General features: G+C 39.7%; 1 protein-coding gene across 10 annotated transcripts in view; it reads left to right on the top strand.

Annotated features, from left to right (window-relative positions):
• Window positions 1–12716, top strand: part of TTC12 (tetratricopeptide repeat domain 12) — a 51398-nt gene that overhangs the window by 10404 nt on the left and 28278 nt on the right. For 9 of the 10 annotated variants that reach the window (XM_017883153.1, XM_017883154.1, XM_017883158.1 and 6 more), the window contains exons 6-8: window positions 511–632; window positions 4892–4951; window positions 9934–10005. In XM_017883153.1, the coding sequence (XP_017738642.1) occupies window positions 511–632; window positions 4892–4951; window positions 9934–10005 (254 nt within the window). Of the gene's footprint in view, window positions 1–510; window positions 633–4616; window positions 4781–4891; window positions 4952–9933; window positions 10006–12716 lie in introns of all 10 variants that reach the window. The other variant, XM_017883160.1, reaches the window with a different exon arrangement.

Here is a 12716-nt window from a genome sequence, read left to right as displayed (position 1 = left end):
AGAGATGAAGAAGTGGAAAAGAAGAATAAAACAGCTGTGAGAAAAGAGGCGAAATCAAGGAAAAGGAAGGGATGGGATTGTGTATGTTGTGGGGAGATATATATGATAGAAGAATGTTTTCAATTTATTTTATACCACCCAGGGCTATGTGTGCTGCAGGTCTGAATGATTCCATATTTGTTGGGAAAATTAATTATTTGACCCTCTTTATGAGACACTGAATGCACAGATTTGGTCTCTGTGGCAAGCTTAGTATGGTTCTGAGCCTCGGTGCAGAAACGTTTACTTTTTCTGAGAATCTACTTAGAAGACATGGGTGGATTTGGAGGAAAAAAATATACTTGAAGAAGCTGGTCCTGAAATATCTGCAGAGAAAAACAAGTGTCGAGTCCCTTTAGGATCAATAGAAGTGAAGACCTTCAAAGTAGAATTGGAAAATCGGGGGAATAAAGTCTGAGAGATTTTCTGATGTGTGGTGAGAGCTCACCTGTGTGACTTATATTCCCATAGCCCTAAAAGAAAAAGGGAATGAAGCATTTGCTGAAGGCAATTATGAAACAGCTATCCTGCACTATAGTGAGGGTTTGGAGAAACTGAAGGACGTGAAAGTGCTGTACACCAACCGAGCCCAGGTCAGTGAGGCGAGGATGTGTCCATGCGGCTTTCTCAGGGAATAGTTGCCACCAAACCTGGGAAAACAAAGATGAGACTAGATGTTGGGCTGGGAAATGTTTATAACAACTGGCTCTTGTTTTGGGTGTGGGGGGAGCTGACTTATACATAGCATTTACCAGTTTCCATGATGCAAATATTCTCACCATGATCTAATTTGAAATCACTGCAGGAGGACTTGGGAAGAATTGCCCGTTATCAGCTGTCTCCATAGTATAAGTCAATTCCATCATATCACTGATGGTGACCATGCACTTGTCCCTGTGGATAAAGGAGAAAACTAGTGGAATGAAATGACCTGTAGGACCTTAGAATTCTGCTACCAACAGATTTCTTCAGCCTCTTTTTTTGGTACTAGTCTTAACTCCTAGGGGATGCCCTCCTATTAGTTTCTCATTCGTTGTATCAGTCTCTCTTTAAGATTCTGCGACAGGGTTAAAGTGGATAGCCAGTGGTCCTAGAACCAATTTCTTGGAAATTTTGGGTTTCTTAAAGTTTTTATACCTTAGTATGTGTCACAAATAAGCTCAGTTTCCTGGAACACCAGGTGAAAACCACCCAGATGTTTATTTACAACTTAATGAAGAGATAGGCTGATAGCTCTCAACTGAAACAAAACCATCACCTGTGACTTTGTGTTTGAAAAGTAGTTTAGTTTCTGTGTGGTAGAGTTCTCTGCTAGACAGGCCTGAAAATTTGGCAGATTCATGGACATGATTACCCCATGGTCAGAATATGTCAGCAGGACCTGTGTGAGGTGGACTTGATGCCTTGTCATTTGCAAGAGGGAGAGGCTGCAGCAGAGTCCTCATCAGCTCCAATTTCCCTAACTCGAGATTAAGAATGTCTGGCTCTGGGATGTTGAGGAAGAGGATTGGAAGCAAGAAACAGGACATTCAGAGGCCAAAATGTCTGGGGAATGATAGTGACTTAATGATAAATAAATCCAAGCAGTATAATCTCACTAGTTTAGCAATTTGGATAAGTTAGACTAGAGTTGAAATGTCACTTAAACTATCCCAATTTTGGAGAAAACTAGTTATAAGGAAGTGAATCCATAAAAAAGATGGCCAGAGGTTGATTTAACAGTACATTGCATTACTCGAACAAGATTATAAACTTTTTGAGGGCAAAACTGCCATATACTTTTCCCTTAATGCTTTATTTATAGCAGATGTTCAATAAATCCTTTTTTAGTTACATAACATTGGAAGCACAATAAGTCCAATTAAGGGAGTTAAGTTTCTGTTGACAATTCAGAAGCATCGCTTAAATGCAAGCAATTAATAGAATAATTATAGTTCCTTCTTATTTATTACCAAATTTGGTCTCTGAAAACATCTGCCTACTGATGCTTGTTCAGTTGTGTTACTCTGAAGTTATTTGAAAGCAATAAAATTGAATTGCTTTAAAAAAGTTATGTAATTCAGACATATCTAATTCAGACTGTCTATACTCTGATTCATCTGAATTAGTTATATTTTCACTGCAGTCATTTTTAAGCAGCACTTTGATTAGTTCTGAAGAATCACATTAAGAATGAATGTCGATAAATACAAGGAAATGTAATGAAAAGGTTTGAGGGAGTGATTCCTCCCAGCGTTCCCAAGGAGAAAACTTCTGCAGAGACAAAAAAATGGAAAATGTACTCCCTGGTGTTACAAACTGTTTGAACCATTGACTATTTTTAAAATGCTTCCCCTGTATGCATGCAGTGTTAGAAAACACTTAATAGGGACCCTGTAAATTTTGTCTTGCTAGAGAGAAAACCTAACCTTTCATTGCTTTGTTTTTCTCCTGGAGTTAATGTTATGATCAATAGATTGCCGGTATAATTTAGATAAATCTGGAGTTTAATTGCTATTTGGAAAAAGCAGTTCTTTTTTAAAATGTGCAAAAGCAAAAGAGATTGAGGAAGTTATAGGGTGTTTAATCCAAGCCTTAAGAGAGAAAGAAAAAAAAAAGTAAAAGGCCATGTAGAGAAATCGTTGCAACCCATGAAGACTTCTTCAGAGTCTGCATGTATCCTGAATAATAGTGCCATGAAATCATGGCCACAGCTGTCTAGAATGATGCCAGCTTCCTCCTCACATCCCCTAATTTTCAAATGAAACCTGAGACCCTGGAGGAAAGGATGATGCTTTACAGAACAGATAGCTCAAAGAGTCATCTTCTCTAATTGCTACAGAACGTGAGTTAATGAAAGCACCACTTGCAGCTTCCTTGCTGTGGGAGCCAAGAACGGCATGATTTCAATTCATTTGCTGGCTGTTGCCTGCTCTCGTCTCGCTTGGATTGGATACTTAGATTACCTGTGGGTTGCAACATTAACCCTACAATTGGCTTGTCCGTGCAAATATCTCATCAGGTTTGTTGTTAAGAGTGTTGCAATGCCCTGGTACAGTTTTGATCATGGACAATCCTATGTGTAGTACTGGCTTTATTATTGGTGACTGATGGAACCCTGGAAAAGCCACTGCTCCTGGTGCTTGGCTATCCTTTCGTACAAATGGGATGATCAGTGCTGCCTCTCAGGGAGCTTTCCAGAAGAAGAGTGCTTCAAGGCTACTTCATGCAATTTGATAAGACTTTATTGACCACTTACTGTGTCCAGTAATTAATAGAGGTTATAGTAGCCATTGTGCTTGTTTATAAATAGTCTTTCATTTGTTTATATTCCTCTAGTTCTTGGAAACATTAAACTAAGTTCTCAATCAGTTCAGTTTGAATGGATCACAGAATTCTGAGTCAATTCTTGATTTTCAAGATTTTCCCCAATTCTAAGGGATTCTAAAAGAGTGCCCCAGGCATTTGATACTAAGGGTTCATGGTGATGCACTGACTCTCATATGTCATTCTACTTCTTTCATTTTTTTTCTGCTGTGCTCCGGAGGACAGAAGCAGAGCTTTTTTATTATCTTCTGATAACAGCGTTATTGAGATATAATTCACATACCATACAGTTCACCCTTTTATAGTACACAATTTAATGGGATTTTAGTATAATCACAGAGTTGTGCGACCATCACAATTTTTGAACATTTCATCATCATCCCCAAAAAACTCCATCTTTACCTGTCAACTCCCCCAGTCCTCCCATTGCTACTCTCAGCCCGAGATAATCACCAATCTACTTTTTGTCTCTATACCTTTGTCTCTTCTGGACATTTTATATAAATGAAATCATACATTTGTCCTTTTGTGACTGGCTTCTTTCATTTATCATAATGTTTTTAAGATTCATCCATGTTACGGTATGTATCAACTCTTCATTTCTTTTTATTGCTGAATAATTTTCCATTGTATGGATATACCATATTTTATGTATCCCTTCATCACTGATGGACATTTGGATTGTTGCCTTTTGACTATCATGAATAATTCTGCCATGAACATTCATGTGTAAGCATTTGTATGGATGTATGTTTATATTCTTCTTGGGTATATACCTAGGAGTAAAATTACTGGGTCATATGATAATATACTTAACCTTCTGAAGAACTTGCAGACTATCTTCCAGAGGGGCTGTGCCATTTTAATTCCCACCAGCAGTGTATGAGGGCTCTAATTATCTGTCTTTTTTATTCCCTTTATCATTTGGTGTTTTTCTGGAACATTCACAGCAGGGTAGACTCCAGAATCCAGCTCTTCCTTCTTGGATGTGGCTAGTGAGCTGGGTATTTTCTGTGTCCCTCTAGATCCTTCCCTGCTCTGTGCCCTGGAGGGCTGACCTGTGTGGACTGGCTCCTTGGCTTCCCAGCCTTTTAGCCTCCATTTGCATTCAGCCAATAAAATAAGAAGGAAGGAGGAAAAGTGAGATTGGGTATTAGTCTCCTGGCCTTTGGCTCTAGTGAAGGCCTTAGCTCATGTCAGGCAGTTCTTTTCGTAGAGCTATCCTCTCCCATTGTGTTCATTGCTCCCTCCTTCTGCCCCTTCCATTACAGCGGTGGTAATGGCTGTCCACTGTTGCTAGCTCTGAGATTCTGTAGCATCCCTTGTCAGGTTTCCTAAGCCCTGCCTTCATCGTGGAAGAGGTCCCTGTATTCAACTCTCAGTTGCCCAGTGTAAGTGTGCCATCTGTTTCCTGGCAGGACCATGACTGATCCAGGTAGGGGATAGTTCTCGCTGACATTCTACTGTTCGAATGTTCTTTCTGCATGAACTGAAAACTGCCTGATGCAGAGTTGTGTGTGAATATCAGCTGTTGGTTTCATTACAGGCTTATATGAAACTTAAGAACTATGAGAAGGCACTGGTGGATTGTGAATGGGCTCTCAAGGTAAGAGAGTATTTCTTTTCCCCCATGATGGTATTGGGCTGAAGTAGATAGAAGGCAGCTGCCAGTGTATCAAGATAGGAAAGGGTATAACCTCTGTAGCCAGAGCTTCAGTTTCCTCATCTGTAGAATGGGATAGAATAGAATTGGATAGAATAGAATTGTTAGGAGGGTCATGACAATGCACAGAAAGTGCCTGGTTCCTAGAAAGCAATCCAGGGAGCTGCTGCTATTGAATTTTCAGTGTCTTATGTTACTATAGCTCCTTCTTTACTATTGTGTTATCAGACACTTTGTTCTATGTGCTAGTGGAAATGCCTCCTTCTCTCTTCCGGAGCCAGCCATTGGAGCTGATTTCTGCAATGCTGCAATGCTGTTCTTCCTTGTCAGTTTGTGTTTTTTCCCTCCAGCCCTCATAATTTGGAAATATAACATCCTCTATTTGTAGAGGAATAATCAGAAGAAAGAATTCCTGTTTTTCAACTTTAGTCAGGCCTTGGGCAGATAAAATAATTCTACGCATGGCATTTCCTCTGAAATCTGCCAGAATAGATGGTGAAAAATGCATAGACATAAAGACTGTTGGTGGAAATGTTAAGGCCACTAAAATAACACAATCACTTTTTAGGGACATGACCAAATATTTAAGTAACCCTTAATCCACATTCACCTGAATTACTCTGTCACGGGGGTTTTAACTAAGTAACCAAAACTAGTCCTTTTCAGACTTCTGCACTTGCTGCTAACAGCAGAGGAGAATGGACATGAGCCCCTCGAGAGGGACTAGAAGCAGAAAGCATGAAATTTCTTTTAAGATGTGTGTTTTACCTTAAAAACCTTGTTAATTTTGCACAGCACTTGATGAAAGTTATCTGTTTGTTTTGATGTAACAGCATTATTTTCAATAACTTAGAATCAAGTAAAATTGAGGTGCCAGGAGAATGTACCAAGTTTATCCTGTGGCTTCAATTCTTGGGTACAGCGCAGCTACCCTAGCCTAATGAGTATGTCCCAAAACAAGAGGACACTTTCCTAGCAGCATACTGGCCATATCTGCTTTATTTCTTATTGAGAGGGTAAGCAGTGGAAACCGGGATGAATGAGAAAGTCACCTCTGCTTATAATCATTCATAAAACACTAGGGATCCTCTTAACACTGACATCTGGAGTGTCCAATTTCTTTATCCCTTAGAAGATACAATGTGTGGCAAATTTTGTTCCATTGCATGGGTGTAGTCTTTAAGTTATAAGAGTTGGGGCCGAAGCTGATGACATCAAGCTCTTCACAGCTCCATCATAGGTCCACTAACCTGCTTTGTCGCCTTGCTTGATAATGATTTCTTTTTCTGCCATTATTCTGCAGGAGAAGAGAGAGGCAAGGATGTTTTCCTTGGTTTTTCCAGTAGTAACAGCAAACAACATCATTTGCTGCGTGCTCACAAAATTCTATTCTGTTCTGTTCAGTGTCACTATTTTCTCTATTTTTCTGACGAGGAAATCAAGCCTCAGTGATTAAGTACCCTGTGCAGGATCATGAAGCTAGTGTCCGTCTAACTCTAAGCCCATGCTCTTAACCTCTATAGAGGGCCTCTCCACTGCAACTTTGAACCCCATAATCCCTGGGTGTGGATGTCTTTCCCTTCTGTGGAAGAAACATGATCTCCTCACAGGTTCACCAAGAGTATCTTTTCTGATCTGAAAAAGGCGAAAGGGGCAGACATACCATCATGCTGATTCAGGATAACACACTGGCCTGTTCCCAAATGTTAATTGAAGTACAATGTAATTAACAGTGAAACCGAGGCCAAGCGGGCCCAATGGAGCTGACATTAAAAAACGCTGACACTCAGCAGCCAATCTTGTTAAATGCCCAGCGAGGCTCTCAGTTGAAGAGGTTTGGGTAAACACTTGGAGAAATGAGAAAAAAAAAATGAACAAAGAGTTCTAAAAACTAATAATGATTTGTTTTATGTTGCAGCTGTGAATTTAAAACTTTTGCTGTCTTTAAAATTAATGTATCAATAGCGAATGTCACTGGCACTCTGTTACTAATAGTGTTAGTACTTTCATGCCAATTTAATCTTTTTTGACACTTTTAAATCAGTAGAGACAAGCTTATGTGATGATATTTCAAGACTGATGTTTCTTGTCAAGGAAGATAAGGCAGCAAAGCTGGTTTCAATTAGGACCAGAATCATTTCTTTCTCAGCAGAACACTTCTTACACAATGAAACACATCTTCCTCTGAAGGCAGGATTCCTTTAAAGGGAAGCTGGGGTTCACCCAAGAACATTCTCGTGAGGGTTGATACATGGTCAAAGGAGAATGGGTCTATTAGTGAGAAAAATCCATTAGCAGCCTTTTACAACATTGTCTTAGGAAGGCAAATTCCGCACTTCACGGTGACACACGATAGGTCGGGGACAAGGCTTTAATGCTTGGGGCTCGCTTTCCCCCACCTGCCGTAACCCCGGTGCTCTGCCAGTGAATGTACTGTGAGTATTTGGCTTTCATGAGCTGAAGTGCTAGAGTTTCCTCTTTTCTCTTTGACCATCCCTTTCCTGCTTCCTCAATGTTATCCTTTGTGAATTCATGAGGGGTCACCCCTCTGCTCCCTGTCTTTTGTCTCTGTACAGTTACTACTTGACAGCTCTCTTCTCTTCTCATGGGCTCAACTCTCATCTCTGCAAATGGCTCTCAGACCTACTTCCCCAGTCTCCCCTTCCCCAGCTCCAGGGCTGCATGTCAGCTGCCTCTGCAGGTGCCTTTTGATAGTCTTGATGTCATCTGAAACTCAGTATGTCTAGAAGCCAACTCTTCATCTTCTCACTCAGCCTTTCCCACTCCCTGCCCTAGCTGACCTCTTTCTGTTAATGACACACCACGTCTTTCAGGTATCTAGGCCCCTGGTTTTGACTTCACATCCTCCATCACCCTTATCACTGATAGTTAGTTGATGCCGGTCAGACCTTTCTTTGACATAGCTCTGGCATCTGCAGGCTGTCCCTTTTGGGCCTCAGCCACTGTGCACCAGGACTTCAGACATTAACCGTTGTTTCTGCAGGTGATCAGTGATTGTTCTGCTGTCCTTACTCATCTCTCATTGTTCAGGCCACCATACCTCTTGTTCAGCCTTTCCCTCCTCTGATCACATCTGCATGCCACCTTCCTACCAGCTTACCTCCACACTGCCATTGGTGACTCACCCTCCTCCAGTGTGGCTCAAGATGGGATCTTCTCTCCACCCAGCACCTGCCCCTCAATCCCGGCTGGACTGTCCCCAAAGCCACCTGTACTCTCCTCCCTCAAGTTCTTGCCCAGCCCACTCTCCCTCCATCCTCCTCTCTTCACCTCTACGTGTCACTAAGACTCAGCCCAGATCCCTCCACCTTTGCATACCCTTTTAAAGACTGCATTTTAAAGCATATTTTCTTCCACTGATTTTTTTCAGTAGCATTTTCTATAGCATTTATATGCTCTTTTCTGTAGCACCTTTCTGAAGGAGATTTGGTGTCATTTTTAAACCCTTGAGAGTTTAATGGCCAAATTTCAAATTCCAGCTCTTCCACTTGTTATCTGTGTGACCTTGGGCCTCTCCAACCCCTAGTTTTCACATCTGTAAAATAGGGATAATAACTGTGTCTGCTTCATAGAGTTGTTTGAAAGCTTCTGTGAGATCATCCATATGAACTATAAAGCTTAGTGCCTGGCACATGGTTTGGGCTGAACAATCATGCACATTTATTTTTATTATGACTTCCATTCACTTAGCGGTGAATTGGGAAATGGTATACACAAGCGTGTATCTCTAAAAGCTTCTCCAACAATTATTGTTCTCTCTTTTATTATTACTGTTATTCTTCTCTCTTTTATTATTACTGCTCTCTTTTATTAAATTTAGATTTTCTCTTTTGCTCTAAAATGAATTGGTGCTGATATACCTGCAGCAATAGCAGCTAATACTCTGTTACCCAGAGCCACACCAAGTGTTTTACGTAATTTCTTTCTCACAACAACCTGAGAGAGATACTATTATTGTCTTCATTTTCCAGGTGAGGAAAATGAGTGTCAGAAAAGTTAGGCAGCCTGGCCAACAACATGCCACTTCTGCTGAGTAGCAGAACAAGGATCCACCCAGGATATTTTGGACTCCTGAGCTTGAACTCTTAACCTCTTCATATCTAAACCTTTGAAGGGCATCTGATTTGGCACAATGTCTTACATATAAAAGAAGTTCAATCAATGTTCATTAACTGGATGTCTTAGATTTTAGTGTATGTCTCTGTCAAATCATTCCCTGTGGAGCTATAATGACTAGGGTCAGGCAGGTGCAGGGCCCCCTGTGTAAATGGTCTAGTTTCAGCCATAAGTTTCAATCCTGCCTTTTGAAGGGGACATCCCTACTAATCTTAAGTAATATGAACAGAAGGTCCCAGTACATATGTTGTGGTTTATTTGGGAGGAGGGACTTCCCAGGCCCACTAAGATGTAATGGTAACCTCAGCTATTTTCTTAGAGTAAGTTCTCTTCTAGTAAACCAGTGACTCTCAAACTTAGCTGCACGTTTACCTCACCTAGAGAGCTTAAAAACTTATTGATGCCTGGGTCTTATCCCAGAGTATAATGTAATTGATGTGGGGTGCAGGGCCGGCAGGACTTTCACAAGCATCCTGGATGATTCTAATGTTCTGCCAGTGTTAAGAGCTCTTCTAAACTGAGGGTTTGCTTCCTGATTGCATCTCATTAAATGGAAATGAAAAGTGGCAGGTATCATTAATTAATTTGGTGAAGAGCTTGCTGCTGCACCCAGGCTGCTTGCAGACATCAATTAGTTTGGTCACAAATGCACAGAAAAGTTTTGTCAATTCTGGTAGTTGCCCTGAGAATCAAAGCTTTGCCTTAACTCTTTTAGCTGTGTAGTGAGGGTAGTGGCAAATGACTTCACATCTTCTAAAACTTCTGATCAGTCATTCTCTTTTATGCAGTGTGATGAAAAATGCACAAAAGCATATTTTCACATGGGAAAAGCCAACCTGGCCCTGAAGAACTACAGTGTGGTAAGTTCTTAGAGGAATGTAATTGACATGTTTGATCACAGACTGATGCTCCCAATTGTGCTAGAGGAGAACCATGATTCTCCAAGCTGATTAGGTATCAATCCATCCTTCAGTATTTTCCAAGGTAAAGCTCACTATTCTAGTGGGTGTGAAGTGATATGTCATTGTGGTATTTATCTGCATTTTTTTGGTGACTAATGATGTTGATGATCTTTTCATGTGCTTATTGGCCATTTATATATTTTCTTTGGAGAAATGTCTTTTTGTTATAATGAGATGTAAATGTCATTTATATATTCTGAATACAAGTTTCTTATCAGATACATGATTTCCAAATATTTTCTTCCACTCCTTGTATTACCTTTTCATTTTCTTGATGATGTTCTTTGTAGCACAAAAATGTTTAAGTTTGATAAAGCCTCAATTACCTATTTTTTCTTTAGTTGCTTGTGATTTTGGTGTTATATCTAAGAAATGATCATCTAATCCAAGGTCAGGAAGATGTATACCTATATTTTCTTCTGAAAGTTTTATGGCTTAGCTCTTAAATTTAGCTATCTCTAATCCATTTTGAGTTCATTTTTTGTATGATGTGAGGTTGGGGTTCAACTTCACTCTTTTTCATGTAGATGTCTACTTGTCCCAGAACCATTTGTTAAAGAGACTATTCTTTCCCCACTGAGTGATTTTGGCACCCTTGTCAAAATCAATTGACCATAAATATATGGGTTTATTTTGGTCTTCCAGTTTTATTCCATAGATCTACATGTCTGCCCTTGTGTCAGTACCACAGTGTCTTCATTTTTGTAGCTTTGTATTAAGTTGAGAAGTGAGAGTCCTTCAACTTGGTTCCTTTACTTTTTCAAGATTGTTTTAGCTATTCTCGTGCTCTTGAATTTCTATATGAACTTCAAGATTATTGTGTCGATTTTTGCAAAGAAACCGGATGGAATTTTGATGGGTATTACATGAATTCATAAGTCAATTTGGCAAGTCCTGCTATCTAAACAATATTAAGTCTTCCTATCCATGAACATAGGATGTCTTTCCATTTATAAGATATGTCTTTAAAATAAATTGCTTCATATGATACATTTTTTAAAAGTTTGTTGGATTTTAATTGTAAATGTAATGCAGGCTTATTGTAATAAAGCTAAATAAAAGAAATATGAATAAAGAAAATGTTAATCTTTCCCTGTCCACCAATTTTTATTTACTCATTCAATTTATTCATTCAGCAGATATTTATTGCATGCTTTCTATGTGTCAGGCACTGTTAATACAGGCAATAAAGAATACATCAGTGAAACTAGACAAAGTCCTTGGCTTCATGGAACTCATGTTCTTGGGGTAAGGGTGACCAGGAGACAAAAAGCAATCAAATAGATTTGTAGTACGTTACATGTACTATGTTAGATAGTGGTATGTAGTACTGAGAAAAATAAATCAGGAAGCAGTAAAGATGAGACTGGTTTTATATAGAGTGGTAAGAAAAGGCTTTCTAAAGGAATGGAGGGAGTGAAGTGAGCAAACCATGTGGATATATAAGGGAATACATTCCTGGTGGAGGGATAGCTAGAATGGAGCCAGCAAGAAGAGAGCAACAGGAGATGAGGTCAAACTGGTGATAAGGGTGGTGAAGGGGCTGATCCTGTAGGGCCTTACAGGCTTTTCAAAGGACTTTGGCTTTTACTTTGAGTGATCTTCAAGTTTTTTGGAGGATTTTGAGTAAAGGAATTAAATGATCTGACTTATATTTTAAAGGATTACTCTGACTGCTAGACCGAGCATGTGTTTCGGCGTTGTAAGATAAGAACAGAGAACGAGTGATAAGGCTATTGCAATAAATATCCAAGCAAGAGGTGATGATAGGGACCAGGTTGGTAGTGATGGAGGTGGTAAGAAGTGATGGGATTTTGGATATTTACTGACAGTGAAGCCAACAAAAATTGTTGCTAGATTAGATCTAGGGTTGAAGAGAAGTTGGATACAGGGTCACTCTGATGTATAGACTTCTGTTTCTGCGACACTGTTCTCTACTTTAATGTGCTATTTTTTCCTTCAGTTTGTTTCTTAGCTCTAGTCTTCTAGACGAACTTTGAACCTTCAAGATTATCTCAGAACTGTTTGTTTGTTTGTTTTGGGGTGTTTTTTTTTTCTGAGCTTTTTCTCTAGGTGACTGGTTAGATTATACTCTGGGCAGTTCTTATATTCCTGTGAGAAATACAGCACTAAGCCCAGGAATCCTATGAACTAGAATCTTCATTTTTCCAGTAACTTTCTATCTAGCAATTTCCTCAATGAGAAGCCCTCACTCTTGAGTTTTCCAGCTGACTCTTATGTGGCCAATAAATGGATCCCTTACTGGTTCTCTTCACAGCCTGTACATTTAACTAGGCAGTTCTCTTTTCCTATTCCCGAGTCTCTGTCAACATTGCCTCTAGTTTCATTTATTTCCTAACTCCCTACGGACATATCTGACAGCCTTCTGTTTTCTCTCAGTGCAAATATCATATCTAAGTTTTGCGTTTACTTTATGATTATTTCTATCCCAGACAGACATGATCCATAAGAATTTAAGACTGGATATTTTTCATCATGAGCATCTAACAACACTGTTTCTTTAAAACGAATTTTGAAATAATACCTGTTGCCCCCTAGAACTGGAGAAGCCTGAACAAAATGTCAAATGCACAGTGTGTTCCTGTGCC

Source organism: Rhinopithecus bieti, unplaced genomic scaffold (assembly GCF_001698545.2).
Source record: "Rhinopithecus bieti isolate Rb0 unplaced genomic scaffold, ASM169854v2 scaffold_11964, whole genome shotgun sequence".
In the NCBI taxonomy this organism is placed as follows: Eukaryota; Metazoa; Chordata; class Mammalia; order Primates; family Cercopithecidae; genus Rhinopithecus; species Rhinopithecus bieti.
The sequence above is the reverse complement of the archived record's forward strand: the minus strand, read 5'-3'. Positions and strand labels throughout refer to the sequence as shown.